This window comes from Podarcis erhardii, assembly GCF_964252035.2.
Source record: "Podarcis erhardii genome assembly, chromosome: 7".
Taxonomy (NCBI): Eukaryota; Metazoa; Chordata; class Lepidosauria; order Squamata; family Lacertidae; genus Podarcis; species Podarcis erhardii.
The window spans coordinates 58,235,625-58,258,419 of record NC_138511.1 but is presented as its reverse complement, the minus strand read 5'-3'; the positions used below and the strand labels follow the sequence as shown (position 1 = coordinate 58,258,419).

At 47.0% G+C, this 22,795-nt stretch overlaps 1 protein-coding gene across 3 annotated transcripts in view; it reads right to left on the bottom strand.

Moving 5' to 3' along the window:
* Positions 1-10,251, bottom strand: part of EPHA10 (EPH receptor A10) — a 39,524-nt gene extending 29,273 nt beyond the window's left edge. The window contains exon 1 of one of the 3 annotated variants that reach the window (XM_081872419.1): positions 10,127-10,251. Coding sequence is in view for 2 of the 3 variants with exons in the window: in XM_081872417.1 (XP_081728543.1) it covers positions 1,187-1,247 (61 nt within the window). In the remaining variant the exon portion in view is untranslated. Of the gene's footprint in view, positions 1-122; positions 382-1,186; positions 1,282-10,126 lie in introns of those variants that run through there. The other 2 variants (XM_081872417.1, XM_081872418.1) reach the window with 2 other exon arrangements.
* Positions 10,252-22,795: the final 12,544 nt, after the last annotated feature.

Below are 22,795 nucleotides of genomic sequence, written 5' to 3'. Positions count from 1 at the left end.
TCTAGAGCCAAACCGAACAGATGATAGGCATAGCAGGCAGCATATTTGCAGTCAAAAGCTCATCTGGAGGCAGCAGCAAAACCCACAGCTGACAGCAGGCAACAAAGGAGGAGAGGCTTTACCTGGCAGGAGGAACATCCTCTCCCCAGCAAGACTCAAAGGCGGCTCCATCCTCTTACTTCTTGAAGGAAACCTTACTGGACCCTCTTGCTAGGAGCTGCCACTGAAACCGCCCTGAGTTGAGGGCTGGCATCTCTGGACGCGGCCTCTCTTGGGCATGGGAGGTTCAGCTCTGTGCAGCAACCAGGACTGTCCCTGCCCGCGGGCAAAGACTGGGATTGGGGAAAGGGGGGTGTCGGAGGCAGCAGGAACAAGGAGCATGGGAGAGCTGCCTGCCTGAGCCCGGGAGCTGTCGGGAGGGAAGCTTTCTAAACATCTGCGGGGGTGACAAGCCTAGCCCAGAAAGCCGTCGAGGTCGAGCCCCGTTGACGCTGCACGGTCCCGTCCCGCCTCCGCCCCCCCCCCCCCCCGCCAAGCTGGGCAGCGGCGTTCCTGCCAGGGCCACTGGGCGAGAAGGGGCGCGCCGAGCCCATTGAGGAGAGATGGCGCTCCTCCGCAACCACTTTCCTGCCAGGGCCAGGAAGAGGGTTCCCGAAGCAAGCGAGCGACCTTAAGGACCCCCGACGACCGCTGAGTCTCCCGGCGGGCTCCCCGTTCTCAGCCGCCCCCCAAACACCCTCCGGAGGCGCTGGCGGCAACGTTCCCCGAAGGAGACGGGCTTTCCGGCGGCGCAGCGCTCGGGGCAGAGCCAAAGGGAGCCTCCATGTGCCGCCGCAGTCTACCCCTCCGTCCCGTCTGGGCTCGCTCCCTGCAAGCACTCACCCGGCCCACAAAAACACCAAGAAAGGGTTGCGGGAGGGGAGGAAAGGAAGAGGACGGGGTTTTCCTTGGTTGCTCAACCCCCTGGGATACCCTGGCGGGGGGTGCGCTTTAGGAAAGCATCGCCCTCCCGCCCTACCCCTCCATGGGGGGGGGGGGAGGGGGCTGATGACCCAGCAGAGCATCCATGCTCGTGGGCACTCTACCTCCGAGAGGTGGCTCTTCTCCAATGGGACTGCCTGGCCCTGGCGGAGGGCGGCGTCCCCTCGGTGGAGCCTCCCTGGCTAGGCGCACTCCTCCCCCCTACCTTGCTCCGCGGAGGCAGCGCGCACGACCAGCCCGAGGAGGACGAGGCGCGGCAGTGCCATGGCCCCGCGCGCCGGCGAGACTCCTCATGCTGCCAACCCGCTCCAGCTGCCCGCTGCTGCCAGGCAACTGCCTCCGCGCGCCGCCACGCCCACCGGCCAATAGGGCTCGGCGGGCGAAGGAGAGAGGCGGGGCGGGCGGGCGGGGTTGCCCGGGGGCGTGGTCAGTAGTTGGTCTACGTCAGTGTTTCCCCCTTTTAGCTATATAAAAATCCCATGCCCCCCGCCCCCACCTTGAAACCTGGCTCCCCTTATGTTAAACGACTGCAATACCGGGAGTTTTAATTACAAATCATAGAATTGCAGAGTTGGAAGGGACCCCCCCCCCGGTCATCTAGCCCAGCCGCGCCACCTGCAATGCAGGAATCGTAACGAAAGAATCCGTGACAGATGGTCATCCAGCCTCTGTTGAAAAACCTCCGAGAGAGGAGAATTCGCCGCCTTCCAAAGTTTTGGGGTTTAAAAAATAACAATGAATCAAAGTGCTTACAATTTTCAAAAAAATCAAAAACTTGACATGAACTTTTAATTTTCTTTTTTAATTATTATTAATCTGTGAACAGATGTTGCATGCTTATCAAATGTCTTTTTTTTAATAGCCATAAGAGCAGGAAGACCAGCTTCACAAAGATATTTGGATCAAAACGTCCTTGACAGCTGAATCACACTTGATTCTCCCAAACTCCTCTTGGAGATGCTCTAGCAAGGACTGGAGCGCAGTGATGAAAGGCTTCCTCACAGGGTGCTGTGCAATTGGCAGGATGGTCTGCTCAGTTCCCTCTACCAGAACCATTGAGCTGGAAGGGACCTAACGGGTCATCTAGTCCAATCCCCTGAAATGCAGGAATATGCAGCTGTCCCGTATGGGGATCAAACCTGCAATCTTGGTGTTATCAGCACCACACTCTAACCAACTGAGCTATCCATTGTGTGCAGAATCAAGTTGCCAACCTAGGCTGCTTTCCCCAAGGGTTTCTAGATGGTCTCAGTCCAGGTCTGGTGACTCCGAGAGGCCTGACTAGGGGATTGAGGCATTTGGTGAGCGAAACCAAAAGGGATTGAAAAATTACCGCAATATGAGTTTCCTGGATTGGCTTGCTAATGGAGCTCCTCTGTCTCTCATGCCCAGCTGAAGTGGCAGGGGAGAGAATTGTGAGTGTAGTACTCTTCTAAGAAAACAAAAAATTGTTTAGTTCAGAGCCCAACTACCTGTAGAAACAGAAAACCTATTAATTTTACATCTATAATAATATGCCACCATTGGCTGAGAAGGACCCTAGACCAGCTCTGTTTTGCATTGTCTGCAGAAGAAGGAACATGGGGTGCTAGACAGGGCAATGATACAAAAACAGGAGGACTTGAAGAGTATTGAGAAGGATATGAGGAAAAAATGCCTGTCTGAAGGTGTAAGTGAAGCAGAGGCTGTTTTTCTGGCCCCAAAGAAAAAGGACACATATTATCATGGCTTCAGCAGTTTAACTCAGCGGAAACTAAGTTGATTTAATCATCTATAGCAGGCATGTCCAACACGTCAATCACGATCTACCGGTTGATTGCGGGGATGTTTGTGGTCAATCACGGTATCACTTATACTAGTGATCTCCTGGGTGATCGTTATTGGTCCCCCAAAAAAGCTCAACAACTCTGGTCAATCCTTCCCCCCAAAAAAGCTCACTGCCAGTTTTTCTATACTGGGAGTAGATCGCAGGCTCTTGGGAGCTGGACGTGCCTGATCTATAGAACAATAGAACCATGGAGTTGGAAGTTGCCCAAAGGATCATCTAGTCCAGCTCCTGAAATGCCAGAATCACAGCTGTTGCCAGTCGTTGAAGTGCTTCCTAACTACATCCACCTGGCGTGTTTCTTCCCACTTTCCTCCCCACTTTTCCAGCTGCACAATTGTTGTTTCAACCACACACTAAAAATATCTCCCTTAAATCAAAGATAATTTTATAGGTAATAGCAATGGCATATATAGTATGTGTGAAATTCTCACAATTCACTGCAGCCTGCATAATGCGCTACTGTGCTGTATATATTGTACATCACACCAACCGAGAGGTAATGCTGAACTCCTGTGCACCCATGATGGCATGCTGATCATGTAATAAGCGGCACGTGATCTTCACATACCACTTCACACTTTCATAATTTAATTTGGGTGGGTTTGGGTTTTTTTACTTATATTGTACATATTTTTTGGAAGCACTCATCCTCCCCTGCCGATCTTCATACATATACTCCCCTGGTTGAGAAACACTGGTCTTGGTACTCAGATACTGTCAATCAAATAAGCTCATCCATATATTTTAAAAAAAAAAAACAAACAAACACAAAGATTATTTGATGAGGAGGATTAACAAATCTCTTATTAAAGAGACCCTGCCAAGGAGGGTTTTGAACTGTGCTGGATCCAGGAGTGAGCAGGAAGCCAGTGAAAGGATGCATTAAGCTTATGTGGTCAGAGTGACAAGAGAGGTGAATCGTTCAGTGGGTTTTGCAGGCTGAAGCTGTACTGAGATAACATCACAAATAGGATGAAGCTTTGGAAAAGTTGCCGTTTAATCCATCCACCCTTGAAGTCATCACATACAAATTGATCCGTCTTTTTCCACTGAAGTAAACTCACATGACCTGCTCTTTGGGGATCTGGTCTTCACATCCACCATCTGCATAATCGTGTGTGCGAGTACAGAGTGCATTTCCATCTGAGTGAGTTAAAACACTTTCCACACATCCAGGGGATTTTGTGGAAGGACTCCCAGATCAGCAGGGAGGGAAAAGAAGGAAAGCAGCCCATCTGCTTCCAGGGGCTGAAGCTGGGGTGGGAGGGGTCGGTGTGGAGGCGAGCATTGGGAGATCATGAGGGTCCAAGCTTTCCTCTCCATCTGTTCTCTGCTGGCCTTTGAAAGCATATCTTTTAAAACAAACATTTGATTCTGCTGCATCTTAATTTCATTTGAATCTATTTGTGGTTCGTTCTGCCTCTCAGGAGAGCTTTGTTTTATTGATGCTGTTTTAGTCTTGTGGGGGGTTTTTGTGTAACTTCATTCAATTATGAGATAATGGTGTTTGTTTTTAGGCTTCCTTTGCCTCTTTGAGCAACTTCTTTTTTGAGGAGGCAGGAGTAATGATTATATTTCTATATAATAAGCAACCCTGGTGCTGCAACTCTCACTTCAGGATCAAAAATGCAGTCCTCCTGCTGTGATGAACTGCCACTTCCAAATTAAATGGCTTATATGCCTCCTTTCATTGGGGCCCCATTTGATTAAACACTGAGTACCTGAGGGATACCTGCCTAGAAACCCATGCAGATGTCTGTGCAATGCTGTGGTTTGGACAGAAACCTCATTTCTGGATGGGCAAAAAAGATGCCCTTGGGTTAACACAGCAACTGCATGGCAGGGATGGATTTTTGTATCTCTCAGTTGCTCTGATATTCTCTAAGGTCAGTTCTTTGCATGAGAACAAAAGGGGCCTGCTGGGATAAGGCCCATCTGGTCCAACATCCTGTTCTTATGGTAGCCGACCAGATGCCTGTGGGAAATCAGAGAGCAGGACCCAAGCACATGAGCACCATTGCCTACTGTGATTTCCAGCAACTGCTGTTCAGAAGCATTGCTGCCTCTGAACATGGAGGGGGAGCATAGCCATCATATATTGTTTATGATCACTTTGGTTATGTTTGTAATTACCGTATGTTGTTTTTCCATGTTGTATCGTGCTTGAGCATACAGATATAAAGGTGGCATACAGATATAATGATGTATCAATCACGACGAGTAGCTGTCAATAGTTATAGCCTTATAAGATGGAGGCAGTAATGTTTCTGAATACCAGCTTCTGGAAAATCACAAGAGTGGAAAGGACTCTTGTACTTGAATCCTCCTTGAGGGTTTTCCACAGGCATCTGGTCAGCCATGATGAGATGAGAATGCTGGACTAGGACGGGTCATTGGCCGGATCCAGCACATTCTTCGTAATGTTCCTGTGTTCTTAAGAGGGTGTCAGGGAGACCCAAGGGACCAAGAGCAGCTCCTCTGCCCCCCCCCCATAGGCACAGATTTTCTGAGCTGGTTCTGAAAGAGTGTTTGAAACAACTGTGAAAATAACACTCAGAAATCAATACCAACCCCTAGGAGACTTTAAGGACATAAATTCCAGAGACAGGAGCTGAAAGCCTCCATGGGAGAAGGGGGAAATTGAAGCCACGGGAGTACAGAACAAAACTGACTAGTTTTGCTGACAGATGACTTTTCCCCTAACAAGTGTAAGAGCTGCAAAATGAGTCAGCCAGGAAAAACAGCTGTAGAGGCCTGCCTTGAAGGGAGGAAGGGTACAAAGTGAGCTTGGTGATGGTGGGGCTATGGAGGAGCAGAAAATGGAGCTCAGACGGCCTGACACCCCCCAAATCTCCTCTAGGCTACATCATCATGGAGGCAGATGAGCACCTGTCTTTTCCTAGGGAGTACTGCATCATCATCATCATCATTATTATTACTATTACTACTACTACTACTACTACTACTACTGTTATTGGGGACACGGGTGGCACTGTGGGTAAAACCTCAGTGCCTAGGACTTGCCAATCGTATGGTCAGCGGTTCGAATCCCCGCGGCGGGGTGAACTCCCGTCGTTCGGTCCCAGCTCCTGCCCCCTTAGCGGTTTGAAAGCACTCTTAAGTGCAAGTAGATAAATAGGTACCGCTTTATAGCGGGAAGGTAAACGGTGTTTCCGTGCGCTGCGCTGGTGCTGGCTCGCCAGCTGCAGCTTCGTCACGCTGGCCACGTGACCCAGAAGTGTCTTCGGACGGCGCCGGCTCACGGCCTCTAGAGCGAGATGAGCACGCAACCCCAGAGTCGGGCACGACTGGCCCGTATGGGCAGGGGTACCTTTACCTTTACCTTTACCTTTACCTTTACCTTTACCTTTACCTTTACCTTTACCTTTACCTTTACTACTGTTATTATTATTATTAATACCCCACCCATCTGGCTGGGTTTCCCCAGCCACTGTGGGCGGCTTCCAACAAAATATTGAAAATACAATAAAACATCAGACATTAAAAGCTTCCCTAAATAGAGCTGCCTTCAGATGTCTTCTAAAAGTCAGTTGTTTCTTTCCTTGACATCTGATGGGAGGGCATTCCACAGGGCAGTCACCACAACCAAGAAGGCCCTCTGCCTGGTTCCCTGTAACTTTGCTTCTCGCCATGAGGGAACTGCCAGAAGGCCCTCAGAGCTGGACCTCAGTGTCCGGGCTGAATGATGGGGGTAGAGACACTCCTTTAGGTATAAGACCAAGAGCTGAAGCAGAACAGGGAAGCCCCATTACTAAGGCTCAGAGAGATCCCCCCCCCCATCAATCTCAGGAGGCAGGATTTGACAGGCTTAATCCACTCTGGAGGTTCCTTGCCTGCAAATTTCACCCGCATATCTGAAAAGAAAAAAGGATGCAGGCATTTTTAGATCCCCTGTTACAATAAACACGGGTGAAATAGAGCCTCACCAGAACAAATTCAGACCAGAATAATGAATTAAATTGGGACAAGGCAGAGAGCATACAAAACATATTTGGAGGCCTCTCAGTGCTACACATACAAGCCTGGATTAAGCTTCCAAAGAGATCCAGATTTTTATAGGAATTTGTGGTGTTTGTTCTCTACCTGTTGTAGCTGCATCCATCCCAAAATAAGACTCAGACTTTTTTCTCCCTGGGCAAATGACTGACTGGTGCTTCTTCTGTTGAATCAGCGAGGATTCAAATGAAGAGAATGAACCTCTCTGGGGAGCTCTTTGTCCTATGAGACATGAGACAATGCAATCCCCAGACAGGTAATTGGTATCTGAGAGACAATTGACAGGGATTAGGGGTAAACAAAGGGAATCAATTATCTGATAAGAGGGTTTAGGTGCTGACACACAATGGAATCAAAATTATCTGTGTCATGGATCAAAGAGAGAATTCCATCCTTACCTGAGACAGCTCCTGCCCGCCCACTATTGCAGAAGGCAAGAGGAGGGAGTTATCTGTCAGAAACTGGTACCCTGACTGCTGCCATATGGGACAGACAAAATAAAGTCCTTCTTCATGCTGTGTGTGTAGTTAAACTATGGAACTCCCTCCCACAGGAGGTAGTGGTGGGCGCCAACCAAGATGGCTTGGAAAGAGAATTAGACCAATTCATGGAGGAGAGGGCTATCAATGGCTCCACAGTGGGAGACAGCAATGTTTCTGAATACCAGTTGCTGGAAACCACAGGAGGGGAGAGGGCTCTTGTGCATGGGTGCTGCTTGTGGGTTTCCCATTGGGGCATCGGCTTAGCCACTGTGAGAAGAGGGTGCTGGACTAGATGAGCCATAGGCTTGAGCCCACATGCTCGTCTTGTGTTCTTAGGACTAACACAATTTAGACAGGAGCTGGGGTTCTGGGCTACCGAATTCTCTCAATCTCTGTCTCTTTCTCTGTCTGTCTCTCTCTGCCAGCCTATAAAAGACACCTGTGTGGACCATAGCTTAAGAGGAATCTGCCCCACGTCCCTACAGCTAGTGACCTTAAGGGCCCCCCAAAAGCAGCTTACAGTATTACAGTTCTACATCTTATTGCTATAAGCCCGGCTTCGGCTTCGGCTGGGGAGCACAGGATATAAATAAAAATTTATTTTATTATTATTTATTATAACAATTTTAAGGGGCAGGGAGATCATGAAGCACAATTGCAATTGCTTTCTGGAGTTACCAGTTGATGGTTGTAAGGATTCCCCCCCCCCCAAAGAAAAAAATCTCTTTCCAAAGTTCAGGTGAACCTAACCTGTTGATGTAATATGTCAAGGGATAGTGATGGGCATTCTCCACTGAACACTGGGGGTGCAGACAGTGCCTTAAACTGAACCAGGCCATTAGTCCATCCAGTGTAGTAATGTCTATTCTCACTGGCAGCAGATCTCCAGGATTTCAGATGGAGCCATTCCCAGTCCTACCTGGGGGTGCCAGGGATTAAACGAGGGACCTTCTGCATACAGAACAGGTGAGATACGACAGCCCTTCCCCAGTTAAGCTTTCTCAGCATCTGAAAAGTCAGCCTGCGGCAGGCATTGCAACCTAGAGGGATGGGAGGGGGTCCCTAAGCAGCAGACAGCCCCAGTGGCTGCCTAATGCAGAGAAATAATTAGCACCCGCACTTCCTAGGTCTGGTGGCCCTTCCTCCCTTTCCTTCCAAGAGGCTGTATTTACACTGCCTTTGCATTCCTTTGAATCTTCCTTCCTGTATGTCTGTGAGTTAGGAAGCCTGTGGCAGGTTCTAAAGGTGGTTTTGCAAATATAATGCTAATTGCTAGATTTTGCAATGAGAAGTGCAGTGCGCAGCAGTACTTCTGTGCCCAGCTGAGCTGCTTCCTACAGGACTCTCTTGCTGAAGCTGTAAACACTTGGAGCCTGAATGATGTTTATTGGCACAAAAAGACCCAGGAGAGGGGTGCTGAGCACCATTGGCTTTGATAGCATCAGACAGAGCACAGCCCAGGCTGAAATAAAAGTCAGTGTTGGGGTAAATGAATGGGAGCAGCCTAGGGGGATGGGCCAGGGGGGCATTTGATGTGTGCATATAAAACACATAAAGAAACAAAGACATCATGGCAAGAGCAGTAGTGCCAGAATTTATCCCAAGGTGAAAGCAAATGACAACAGCAGACCTAGAATGAGGGGAGGGCTCGGATTCCTCATGCCCTCATCCAGGTATCTCTCTAGGAATCAGCAGAGGGGCCTTGGCAGGTTGGCAAGGGAGCCTGTCCCTGGGCAAGGACTTGCTTCTTTGCTATGGCTACAATTCCACCAGAAACAGTAGAAGGGTGACTTTAGGGAGATACAGTTTTCCTCCTCCACCTATAGGCCTGGACCATCTGCAGCTGAAGCATGAAGCATCTGCCTGGAGTGACAACAGAACACAGGGCACCCAAGCAAACAGGCAGCTCCCTCTCTCTGTGAAACCTTCAAAAGGAGAGCCTGCTGGATCAGGCCAATGACCCATCTAGTCCGGCATCCTCTCCTCACAGTGGCCAATCAGATGCCCATTATGGAAAACCCACAAGTGGGATCTGAACATAAGAGCAACTCTCCCCTCCTGTAGTTTCCAGCAACTGGCATTCAGAAGCACTGCTGTGGAGACAAAGAATAGCCATCATGGCTAGCAGCCATCAATATCTCTCTCCCCCATGAATTCATCAAATCCTCTTTTAAAGCCATCTGAGTTTAGGGCCATCATTGCCTCCTGCAGGAGCAAGTTCCACACTCTCTGTTAACTCTCTGTTGCATGAAGAAGTCCTTTCTTTTATGTGTCCTGAATCTTCCAACATCCAGTTCACTGGATGTTCATGAGTTCTAGTGTTATGAGAAGGAGGGGAGAGGGACTTTTCTCTTTCCGCTTTCTCCATGCCATGACTAATTGTAGAAACATCTATCATGCTGCTTCTTAGTCACCTTTTCTCTAAAAGTTCCCAATGCTGCAACCTTTCTTCATAGGGGAGTCACTCCACCCCCTTAATCCTTTGGGTCGCCCCTTTCTGAATCTTCTCCAACTCTACAATATCCTTCTTGAGGTGAGGGGACCAGAACTGTACACACTATTCCAAATACAGTCACACCCCATAGATTTGTAGAATAGCATTATGGCATTGGCAGTTTTATTTCCAATTCCTTCCCTAATGATCCCTAGCATGGATTTTGCTTTTTTCACATCCACTGCACACTGCATTAACGTCTTCACTGAACTATCCCCAATGACCTGAAGGTCTCCAGCTCCTTCATCCCCAGCTCCTTGCCTCACTTTCTCAAGCAGGCCTGTCTCACCAGACAACTCCTGCTGCCTCCTCCTTCCTTCTCACCCGCAGCCACCTTTAGGCCGATGAAACCCTCAGGAGGGCAAAATCCAGAGAGGCGCTTAGGCAGCTCTCTTCCTGCAGAAGTGACATGATCTAAGAGCTGAGCTTTTTTCTTTCTTCCTGCTTTGCCAACTGGGAGATGATCCAGTTTTTTAAGCCTGCAAAAGAGATAGTAATTAACAAGTCTCTTTCTTCACTCACAAAGGATGTCAAGGAGGTTGGAGGAAAAGCGGGCGTATCGGTGATGTTCTCTGCAGGAAGGCAAAGGTCAGGAGACGGGGCCAGGGAGCTGAGCTCTTCCTCCCCAAGAGGAACCATTTGCTCAGCTCTCTCCTTCAGAGATGAGAGGCTGAGTTTGACTTTCAACATCTGAAAGCCAAGCCAAGGGAGATGCTCCACATTAATGGATTAAATCCAGAGAAAGTTTTGCTGATCTGTGCACACTCCGGAGTTGAGCAATGTTGCTGTGGAGCCACAAGTCTGGGAGCTGATTTCTTTATTTAAACATTCATTGCCCTACCTTTCCTCAATGAACCCAAGGTGACTAGCTGCATACCTTAAAACAATCACTTTATCTTTCTAGCAACATGCTTCTCATTTTTTAAAAAGCATTCCTTACTATTTGTTTGCATGTGGGGTTTTTTATGGGGGGGGGGGTTGCCTGTTTGTGTGCCTTTTTGTTTTCCTGTTTGGGCCAGACTCCTATTTGTTTTTGGAAGGAAGCCTTCTTGCCTCTAATGACTTCTTTGACTGGTATCCTCATGGCTCTGGTTGTCCCCTTCCTGATCTGAGGTTTACATTCCAGCTGAGATTGTAATATTGTATGTATGTATGTATGTATGTATGTATGTATGTATGTATGTATGTATGTATGTATTTTTAAAAAACCAACTCCCAAGCGCTTTTGAGTGATTTCACCCTCTTGACTTGGCCTTTCAGCTTCCTTTTCAGGAATCCACTCAGTTTTGAGAAACTTAGTTGTTTACAGCAGTGAATTGGAAAGCAATGCCTGAGTTATTTATTTTTACTATAAAAAGAGGTTATGTAACATTCAGTTAGTTAGTTAGTTAGTTAGTTAGTAACAGTATTTATGGCCCACTCTTAATTGTATGTATTCAATCCCAGGGTGGGGAGGAAAATAAAAAGATGAACAAACAGAGAATGTACAAAAATTACAAACTTGTATAAACAGGATTAAGAAACAGCAAAATGATTCTATCATATGCTAAGCAAGCAAAACTACAGCAGCAAAAAATAATATTTCCAATTTAACCAAATACCCACATAACAACAAAAAAGATCACGCAAATTGAAATAGATTAAACAACCCCATGGGTTTGGCAACTGTTCCTACTGGATTATTCCTACTAGTATTATTACTAGAGCAGTCAAGTACATCATTTTCCTGTTGCCTAGAATGGACACACAGGGGTCTGTGGCTCCAGACAGGGAGGACTTCCTGTCATACCTGCTCTGGAGCTTCCTCCCCTTTTTGGGACCAGGTAGATGGGCATGACCCTAGCTGACCAAATAAAAAGGCTAGCCATGCAACCATCTCTCTCCTGGTCTTGGACTCTTGCTCTCCTGGCTTCTAAACAGTGCATGGCTCAACCTTCACATAGGATGTAGCCCACAAGTAGAAAGTCTAAGATGTAGCTCAGACTTCTTTTCACTGTAACCACAAGATAAAGCCTGCCTTCAGATTACTGCTGTGAACTGAATGCAAGTAAAAATTTTATAACTTTATTCTTACTTTTAAAGAAGACTGTGTTGTGTTGTTACAGTATTATTTTAAGAGGGAAATAAAGGGGAAACTTACAAGCCAGACTGGACAAGCCAGACCGGATTGCTTAATTACAAATCAACAACTTGCTTCCAATAAGTTGCAAAGGGAATGTGCTCTGCTGTTTACTCACTGGCATGAGTGATGAGGGATAATATCAAAACAATATATCCTCTCCTACCTTCCTTAACATTCCCACACCTAGCCCACATTTCACTTATGGCAGACAAAGTTCCTCCCTCTCAGTAGCAACAGAGCAAAAAACATATGCAAAGGAAAAGAGGGGCTGTCACGGGAAAGACAAAACTGAAAGCCTTGCACTTAGCTCCTTCTCTGTCTTTTTCTCTCTCCATAACATGGAACATTATTTTGTGGTGCCAAAAAAAGAGCACCATCAGTCTCCTCCTCCAAATGAGAAAACAAATAAGAAGGAATGGCTTTGTTCCAGGCAGCCTTTGGGGTGCCAGAACACCCCAAATTCATGCCAAAATGTGGGTTTAACTAATTTGTCCTGCGGCCCTTCTCTGCTCATTGCAGCCTTGGGGAAACAGCCATGACCCAGGGGGCTCTTCTTCTTGGCGCAGGGCAACAGAACCAGGTTGTGGCGTGGGGTGGGGGCATGTTAATCCATTTTGCTCTGCTCCCTTTCCTTTGCTAAGCTCTTAATCCCCTCCCTGGCTCTGCTACCTCTGATAGCTGCTCAAGATGCCAAGATGATGGAAAGTCACTCCCCTCTTGGGATCCCTGCCTAAGCCAGCACTGGTTGCTTTGCCCTTTGAATCTCCTGCCACTTGGAGGGGATTAGATGCAATGGCTCGCCAAGCCCTTTGGATATCCTTCCAGACTGAAGCTGGCAAACCCAGCAGCACCAGCACCAGCCCGGACAGGGAAAGTCCGCCGGTCCTTTCCCTGCTGCTGAAGGAGACATCAGGCAGCCTCTGCCTCGTGATCCCCACTTCAGAGCAGTTGCCAGATAGGGGAGCTGAAGCAAAAGGCAGGAACAGGAGGGGGGGGGAGGCCCTTCATAGCCAGCTTTTGCAGGGGACCAGAGAGGCATCATCAGAAGCAGAATATAGACAAAACCAGTGAGGAAAGCTTTTCCACACATGCCAATATGATATAAGAGCTCCAGGGCTGCCGCATGGAAGATGGAGCAAGCTTGTTTTCTGCTGCTCCAGAGAGGAGGACCTGAACCCATGAATTCCAGTTACAAGAAAGGTGATTCAGACTAAACATCAGGAAGAACTTTCTGGTGGTAAGTTTGACAGTGGAGGTTTTTAAGCAGTGTTTGAATGGCTGTTGGCCAGGGATTCTTCAGATGCGATTCCTGTACTGCAAGGAATTGGGCTAGATGAATCTTGAAGGCCCTTTCCAACTATACAATTCTATGATTTTATGAGATGCAGAAAGAGGAGGAAACAGCCACTGTGGAATTCCTGCTTCTCTTTTTATTATCATCACTCAGATTTTTTTAAAATTATTTTTTTACACTGCGTTTTCAACCCGGAGGACTATTCTGACAGGCTACCATTAAAACACACACGCTCACACACACCTGCAACAACAACATCTAGTCATTATAGAAAACAACTCAGCCTAATAAAACATTACATAGACCCATTTCAGTTTGTGTTCAGACGTGGTTTGTGAACCAAATCAGCCTTTGGGGGATCTTTATTGGGAGAGGGACAGGGGGAGGGGTGACTTTGCTGCTTCTGCTTGATATCTCCATGGTCAGGGAGTCCTCCAGGAATGGCTCATTTTCAGATGTCAGGTCCTGTTTTACAGTGGTCCCAGTCCTACCTGTAGCGTCAGTTCCAGACCGTAGCATTTGGAGATGTTTCTTGTCTCCCTGGCATTTCTGCCTAAATCTGCAGCTATACCATTTTATTCAGCATATGCAAATGTTATGTAAATTTATGTCCTCTTTTTTTTGGCAATGCATGGGAAGAAGCCAACCTGATCTCAGGAGGTGCTGGTCCCAGCATTCAAGGCCCTGATCCTGATTCCTGTGCTCCATGACAGTTCAGAGCTCAAACACCCTCTACCCAAAGGCATGAAGGCTCAGCAGAACTGGTCCCTTGCTGCTTCACACATCCTCTTCCTTCACCCCTCTAATGCCTGTCTTGTGTTACTAATGAATTGACTTCCCTTCTGCAATAATCCATTAACAGGCAACAGCTAAAAGTGAGGCTGGCAAGAATTATTGTTGTGCAAGAACAGCTCCAAAAGGGGCTTTGGGGAGCAGGAATTTTAATGGGGTATTGACTGACAATATCCCACCTGATATGCCAAACTGGATCTGGAATGCCTCCATGATGACTCTCTCTCTCTCTCTCTCTCTCTCTCTCTTTCTCCCTCCCTCCCCCCCTCTCCCTCCCCCCCCTCTCTCTCTCACACACACACTTGTTCCACCTTTATTAAAGAGAGCTGCAATTAACTGCTCAGCTGATCGCTTTAGATTTCAATTAATTTCCATTAGGGGATATAATTGCTTCCCAGAGACAATAATGCCACACAATACATTCTGCTTTTCCGTTACATTTAAACAGAAATGCTGCAGCCAATTGGAAGAGCCATCTCTTCCTTAGAATCACAGAGTTGGAAGGGACCCCAAGTCCAACCTTCCCCACTCAATTTGAAGCCCTAGCTAGCTTAAACGTGCTAGCAGTTTTATTGCTGCACCACAAAGATCTTACTGTTTTGAACCCAATACATTAATGAATGTCATAATCTAGCTAATATTTGGGATATATTCAGAGTGGTAAACACAAAAGGAGATTGTGAGGAACTCCAAAAGGAGCTCTTCAAACTATGTAACTTATTTACTTATAGTTGATGTATAATAACCCCACCTGGTGGTCACTCAAGTAGAACTTCTGTGGCTTATCTGAGCACTTGGGCAGGCTCATACAGGTGATGTGGTTGCTCTGTGCTTCTGCAAAAAGTGCTATTGCTCGCACACACTCATGTGATAATTCTGATATCAACAGGAAGCCCTGGAAATGTGCTGAGCTGGCAATTTGGACAACTGGGTCAGTCGGATGTAGACCTTTGAAGATCTTCACTGAGGACTTCATGATTCATTCATGAAGCTATGCAAAACCTGCTTCGTCCGTTCGGCAGCTCTTGCCGTTTCGCTGCATGTCTCCTCTGGAAGTCTGAATAATCCACTTGCCAGCACAATGCCTGCCCTATGTCTTCACCACCCAGACGTAAGAGACGCAGTCGCAACCTACACAGTGCATTACATAAGAACAGAGGAAGAGTCTGCTGGGACAGGCCAATGACCCACCTAGACCAGCATCCTGCTCCCGCCACAAGATGCCCCAAAGAGATGTCCACCGGCAGGATTTCCATCAACTGGTATTCAGAAGCATTGTTGCTTCTAACTGTCGAGGCAGAGCACCACCATAATGGCTAGCAGCCATCGATAGCCCTCTTCTCCATGAATTTGTCATTGCAAGCCACCCAGCTGGTGGCCATCATGGCCTCCTCTGGGAACAAGTTCCATAGTTTAACCATACACAGCCTGAGCACGGCCGCCTGCGAGGGCTCACCCACCCTTCTGTTGCCCCATCACTTTCACCCAAGAAAACACTGTTTTTCACTGAATCAGAGCAAATGTCAATTGGATTTTCTCTGGATTTATGTTTGCTCCTATTTAGTACTAAATAATGGCTTTTCCAGAGGAAAGCATTGATAGCAAAGGCAAAACTGCTGAGACCCATGCCTAGAAAACATGGGGCAAGCATGCAACCACTCACACCTATGCGTGGGACAAGAGCCTTCAGTTTTCAGGGGCTCCATAAGGGAGAAGGAGACGCCCCCTTACCCTCCTTTAGACTCCTCATCTCTCCTGACTGGTTGGGAGTATTATATGAATCGTTAATTCCTAATACCTTGAAAACTGTGCAACGGGCTTAGGATAAGAACAGCTTGATGTTTCAGAAGCAATTCATGATCTAAATTACCAAGTATAAATCACATCTCTACGATGCTGACAGACTTTTAACAATGATCAACAGCCCTCAGAGGATTGCAGCAGACTTCTGGATTCATATGGAGGCTGAGGAAACTAGGCACAGTGCAGAGTACAGAGACCAATGGTGTGCTCGCAGCCCACCTCCCAGCACCAGTGGACCCCACTACCTGCCACCTCAAAAGGACACAACAACTGCCAGGCTGGGCAATTTACTACCACCACCAAACTTGGCTGCCTCATTGCTCATTCCTTACTCCAAATGGTTTGTGAACAAGCCGAAAAGCCCTGGTCCCAATACTGATCCTCCATCTCAAGGTTGCTTTTAGAGGTGTCCAAGGCTTGGGAGCAGAGCTTAACAGCCCTCTGGCCTACTGTCCAACTGTATCTGGAACTCCAGGGTTATAGTGAGGGCATAAATTATGCCTTCATGCTGCATTAAACTGAGTCCTTTGTCAGTACATTGGTACCTTGATTCTCAAATGTCTTGGTACTCAAACCCAAACACTGCAAACCTGGAAGTAAGTGTTCCAGTTTGTGAACTTTTTTCGGAAACTGAACATGCTCTATTTTGAGTGTTACACTGAGGTCTGTCTATTTTTGCTATTTATCTTGCGTTTTTGTTTTTGCGGTTTTTTTGTTTTGCTTTTATCACTGTGTGGAACCCAGTTCAGGTACTGATTGACTGTATGACTGCAGTACATTGTTTATTGCTTTCATTTTATGGATCAATGGTCTTGTTAGATAGTAAAATTCATGTTAAATTGCTGTTTTAGGGGTTGTTTTTAAAAGTTTGGAACGGATTAATCCATTTTGCATTACTTTCTATGGGAAAGCAGGCCTTGGATTTGGAACACTTTGGTTTTGGAACGAGCTTTCGGAACGGATTAAGTTTGAGAACCAAGGTACTACTGTAATGGGCTGCCAGGTGCTCCTATGGAGTCTCCAAGAAGAGCAGAGCCATTCTCTGGTGCTTGCCTCCAGAGATGCAAAATCAGAGGTGCCTCTGAGTCCCATGTTGTCCTCATGGGTCATGGCTATTGAGAGCCCTATCCTGCATGAACAGATGTGGGGACTAGAAGCCATGAAGCCAGCCCTCACCTTGCCCCCAGAGCAGGCCTCCTTCAGATGTTAGCTGAAGGTGCTGTGAAAAAGAAACCCCATTTTCCTTTACCTGGGAGTGCGGCCCTTGCATGGCTCTGAAGAGCCACCTGGGCAAAAATGCCTGTTCCTAGCATCTCCAAACTGAGATTTCCAGAACTGTCCTCTGTTGAACCAGGCGTATAAACATTAATTAATTCTAGGGCAAGTAATTAAAAGATGCAAAATATGACCAACACAATTAGATTAGGTCTCCTACCCCCCACCAGCTTCTAAAAATTAGATGACAGACCTGCCAGGCACAATCAGCAGCAGCCGAGGCCACGAGCCCGTTTTGATGCTTGTCCACCTTTGGCGAAAGTCCCAACCTGCTGGTTTTGCACTACTAATTGCTAATCAAGCAATTTCTCCAAGTTTCTTTTGGAAGAAAGTTCCTGCAGCAACTTAGCCTGGAGCTCACAAGGGCCTCACGTGGTCAACAGTCAATTAGTTACAGGCTTTGATAGGTAGATGAAGACAGAGGCCTACATTGAATGGGAAGTGATGCTTCCAACCATGTAACAGGCCAAAATGTGGGCCCAGGAACCCAGGAAGGGGTTTTGATAAGGCCTTTGGCTGTGGCCTCACTGAACTGAGTGAATGGGTGGTAAAATGGCAGATGAGCCTCAACAGAAACAAGTGTGAAGTGATGCATGTTGGGGCAAGTAGTAGTAGTAATAATAATAATAATAATAATAATAATAATAATTATTATTATTTCCCATATACCCTCATGAAAACTGAACTGGTGGTGGTAGATCAGAAACAAGGCCTTGGGGCTGTAGCAGGTAGCTTGTTAAAAGATGTTGAGCCAGTGTGCAGCAGCTGTGGCAAAGGCAGATTCCATGCTAGGGATCATTAGGAAAGGGGTTGAAAATTAAACTGCAGGTATCTAATGCCATTATAGAAATATGTGGTGTGACCACACATGGAATACTGTGTACAGTTCTGGTTGCCTCTGAAAGAGCTGGAAAAGGTTCAGCAACTAAAATGATCAGGTAGTTGGTGCAAGTCCCCTTAAAAGGAGAGGAAACAACATTTGGGGGAGTTTTTAGTTTAGGAGGGGAACGGAAATGAGAAGTTAGAGAACATGATGGAGGCACATTAAACTATAGATTATGTGGAGTCACTGGACCGAGAGAAGTTTTCCCTAGTCTTTTCACAATGCTGGAACTTGGGACCATGCAATGAAGCTGTATGTTGGCAGATCTAGGACAAAAGAAGGAAATTATTCACACGACAATGGAACTCTCTCCCACAGGAGGCAGTGATGGCCACCAACTTGGGTGGCTTTAAAAGAGGATTAGACAAATTCATGAAGGCCACTAGCCAGGATGGCTACATTCTTCCTCCATTGTCATTGTGCCTCTGAATACCGGTTATTTATTAAATTTCAGTTGCTGGGAGCTGTAAGAGATTTACTGAGGTCCTGCTTGCAGGCTTCTCTTTCAAGCATCTGTCTGGCCACTGTGAGACCAGGAGGCTGGACTAGATGGGGCCCCTTTGGCCTGTTTCTTATGTTCTTAATATAGATCACTGCGGAAAGCTTCATTCATCTCTGGTGTGCCTTTAGAAGAACATCTGACAAATGAAACTCAATTAACTACAGAGTAATTACGCTTCCATTGTGCCCGTGCTCATTCTTATCACTTGGCTAATAGTTTTGATCCTCATGTTGGAAGTGAGCATCCTTAGAGAGCTTGTTTGGGCCACTGAGCAGAGGGAGGAGGGGGAAGCAGCCTGGCCAAATTCAGGGAGGGGGAAGCAGGACACAGAGAAAAAGACATTCCCTACCCTCCTCCTCTAGTGATGTGGCCTTTGCCACAACATCACTCCTGGATCAGTCCCATGCAGAGTTGGAGGGTACCTTGTAGGCCAGATGGAGAGCAATGCAGCTCACTGTTCAAGGTGGCTGTCCCTTCCCTCTTAGGAGCCCTCTAGACTAGAGAGAGAGGTCCGCACTAGGGAGGTAAGGATCTGTCATTTGTGGATCTCTTAAATTCAGCAACTATTTGCAGCTTTAAAAAAGATCCTCATGAAAATTATTCAGCATTTTGGTGTAGATTCTTCTTAGCAAGCTACCATCGGCAATACTACAGGGGAGATTCCATCCACAGAGAGACTATGCCCCTGTGGACAGAGCCATATAGAATCAGTCTGACTCTAGCAGGTTCTTTTGCACAGCCCCTTGTATCAGACAATTTGATTACCGCAAGTTCATTGATCAGTTCTTTGTTAACAGGGAGTGACAGTCAGGTGAATGTAAGGTGGCCTTTCTAACATTTAACTGGGATGGGGATCTACAACACACAATGAGGATTTGTGAATGTTATGTACAGTACAACAGTATTTCAGTTGTTACATGCAGGTTTTGATTGCGTGATTTTATTGTATCGAACCTTTCAGGATTTTGTCTATATGCTGATCAAGGGTTGAGATTGGAATTGAAGTTCACAAGGGCAAGTTGTGGGGCAGGCTTGGATGGAGCATTTGAAGAGTGCTTCAAAAACATTAGTCCAAAATTTGGATGCCAGGGGGCACTCCCACCATAAGTGGGAAAATGTCCCCCCCTACTGTAACTGAGCTACAATGGGGGGGGGGGCCTCTTTGATGTCATATGAGGCAGCTGCCCAGAATTGGAAAGCAATTTGTGAGCCCTCGAGGAGCAGGCAGGCAAGACATTTCCCATTAAAATGTAAATGCTGCTAAGTTGCCTTGGCTTCTCTTTCCCTCCACAGAAAAGAGAAAATGAGCAGGGAAGTGCTGGTTTCTCTCCAGCTCCCATCAATGCGATCTCCTTTCCTGTCCTGCGCTAACTAGCAAAGGCCACCTTGGAGGTGCCTCCTGACAATTAACCTCAGATTGATGCTGACAGTGGGATGGCTGAGCAGCCAGCTTAGTTAAGAGGAGTCATTTCCAAAGGGAGCAGAGCTGCCTCTGCCTCCAGCCCCAGGGCACTCCATCCCTGCCATTGCAAGGGATCAAAGCAAAGTGATTCCCAGGATTACTTCTCCTTCCTTGAGCTGCACCCAGCTGCTTGCTTACAGAATCTGGAGCCCACGGACACCAGCAGTCCCTGGAAGCACAGCAAGCGGTCCACAAAGCCCTCTTTGCTTGCCCACAGCCTTTTATTCCATCCCTATCAGGTGGGGCAGTCCAGCCTGCAGAGAAGAAAAGATGGCAAAGGAGTGGGGGCATTGAGGGGAGGGGAGATGGGCAGTGTGGTGCAGTGGTTAGAGTGTCAGACTAGGACCTGGGAGGCCAGGGTTGAAAATTCCACTCAGCCATGAAGCTCACTGGGTAACCTTGGGCCAGTCTCTGCCTTTTGCCCTAGCCTACTTTACAGGCTTGTTGTAGGGATTAAATGGGGAAACAGAGATCCACATACACCACCTTGAGCTCCTTGAGGGAGGGAGAGGAGGGTATAAATGCAACAAATGAATAAATAATAATTTCCTGGAGTCGTAGGCTCCTCCAAGGTCTTCCTCCCATTCCTTCACTTTAAACAAAATGAAAAGAAACCCTAACCAAGTCTGACAAAGTGTTCTGTGTGATTCCAAAGTTCTAATTCACAGAAGCCACTTTTAATAAAGTTACTACTTTACTTTCCCTACAGTCACCAAACAAAAGATGCAGAATTTCCGAGCTGTTGAAGAGGTCAGGCTCCCAGAAGTCAGCCAGATGTGAACCTGCCCTGATCTTAAAGAAGGCAGAAGACCAAGCAAGAGAAGCCTCCTTCTCCCCCACACCCCCTCCTGCATCTCTCTACAATCACTGCAGAGAGAGCAAGCCATTGGGGTTAGGGGCTTGGTACCTCCAAATGAAGGCATTTGGGAGATTTGAGGTGAGGGGAATGGCAACTGAAGTGATCTGTGAACAGTTTGACATTCCTGTTTTATATATATATATATATATATATATATATATATATATATATTTTCATTGCATGTAAGTGCTCATGTTGCATGGCTATTATATTGTACTTGCAATGTAAAGAGCCCAGCAGCCTTTTCACAAAGGGGCATCTATACATGTCTTAATTGGTCATCAATTAAATGTGGTGCTGGGGGGGAGGAGATCCAACAAGTCACACCTGGGCTGCTAGCTCCCCGCCTTTGCTCCATGGGCCCAGTTTATACCTCCCTTATTCACAAAGGCCCATGGATGCCCTCCCGCCTTATCTTTTGGTCATATAAGGACGAATGTAAGTCAAGCAGACTCCTAGTCAGAAATGAAATAAAATGTAGTCAACCTTAGCTTAGACAAGGGAAGGGAATGCGGCTTTTCGCAAAAGGGAACAGGGGTCAAGCAGCTGCACATGCTGTGATTTCCTCCATAAAAGCAGGCAGAAGTGTTAACTCTTCCCAAATCCTAGATTAATTCTGTGGCAACCCCTTCCTCTGATGTGACCTTGATGAGCAAAATGTCAGAGAAGAGTTGTGGGCTGGTTGCATTTAGCATAGCAAGCATGAATCTAGATTAATTTTCCTGTAGCTGACGGTTAAAAGTTGTTAAGTTGGGAGTGCATAATCACACACACCCAATACACACACATTTGTGCTCCCCCATACTCTACACAATCACAATTTGACAAGCACTTTCTTGAGGAGAGGAGGGTGCCTGGGTAGCAGCTGACATTTCACTCACTCTGTGAGGTGAGCTAAGCTGAGCTGAAGAAGCAATGCACCTGCATTGAGGCACCTTGAAAGCTAGTATTTGCAGAATGGCCCAGTACCAGCTGGAGGATGCAGTGATTCATTAATCTGTGCATCTTTGGGGAACCATAGAATTGTAGATCAAACGCATCCATTCTTAAGGAAATCAGCTCTGAGTGCTCACTGGAAGGACAGATCGTGAAGCTGAGGCTCCAATACTTTGGCCACCTCATGAGAAGAGAAGACTCCCTGGAAAAGACCCTGATGTTGGGAAAGATTGAGGGCACAAGGAGAAGGGGACGACAGAGGACGAGATGGTTGGACAGTGTTCTCAAAGCTACAAACATGAGTCTGACCAAACTGCGGGAGGCAGCGGAAGACAGAAGTGCCTGGCGTGCTCTGGTCCATGGGGTCACAAAGCGTCGGACACGTGTCCAGAGGGCAACCAAAATGGTCAAAGGCCTGGAAACGATGCCTTATGAGGAACGGCTAAGGGAGCTGGGCATGTTTAGCCTGGAGAAGAGGAGGTTAAGGGGTGATATGATAGCCATGTTCAAATATATAAAAGGATGTCACATAGAGGAGGGAGAAAGGTTGTTTTCTGCTGCTCCAGAGAAGCGGACACGGAGCAATGGATCCAAACTACAAGAAAGAAGATTCCACCTAAACATTAGGAAGAACTTCCTGACAGTAAGAGCTGTTCGACAGTGGAATTTGCTGCCAAGGAGTGTGGTGGAATCTCCTTCTTTGGAGGTCTTTAAGCAGAGGCTTGACAACCATATGTCAGGAGTGCTCTGATGGTGTTTCCTGCTTGGCAGGCGGTTGGACTCGATGGCCCTTGTGGTCTCTTCCAACTCTATGATTCTATGACTAAATGACTAAACAACAGAATTGTAGAGTTGGAAGGTAGTCCCAACCCCCTGCAATGAAGGAATATGCAGGTGGCCCATATAGGGACTGAACCTGCAACCTTGGCATTATCAGCAACACGCTCCAACCAACTGAGCTAACAAGTTTCTCACTAGTCAGGAAAGTCTTAGGCTCGCCCCCTTCCTGCTTGTTATGCAGCAAATGGAAAGGCCATATTCCACTTCTAGAAAGAGTTGAACATC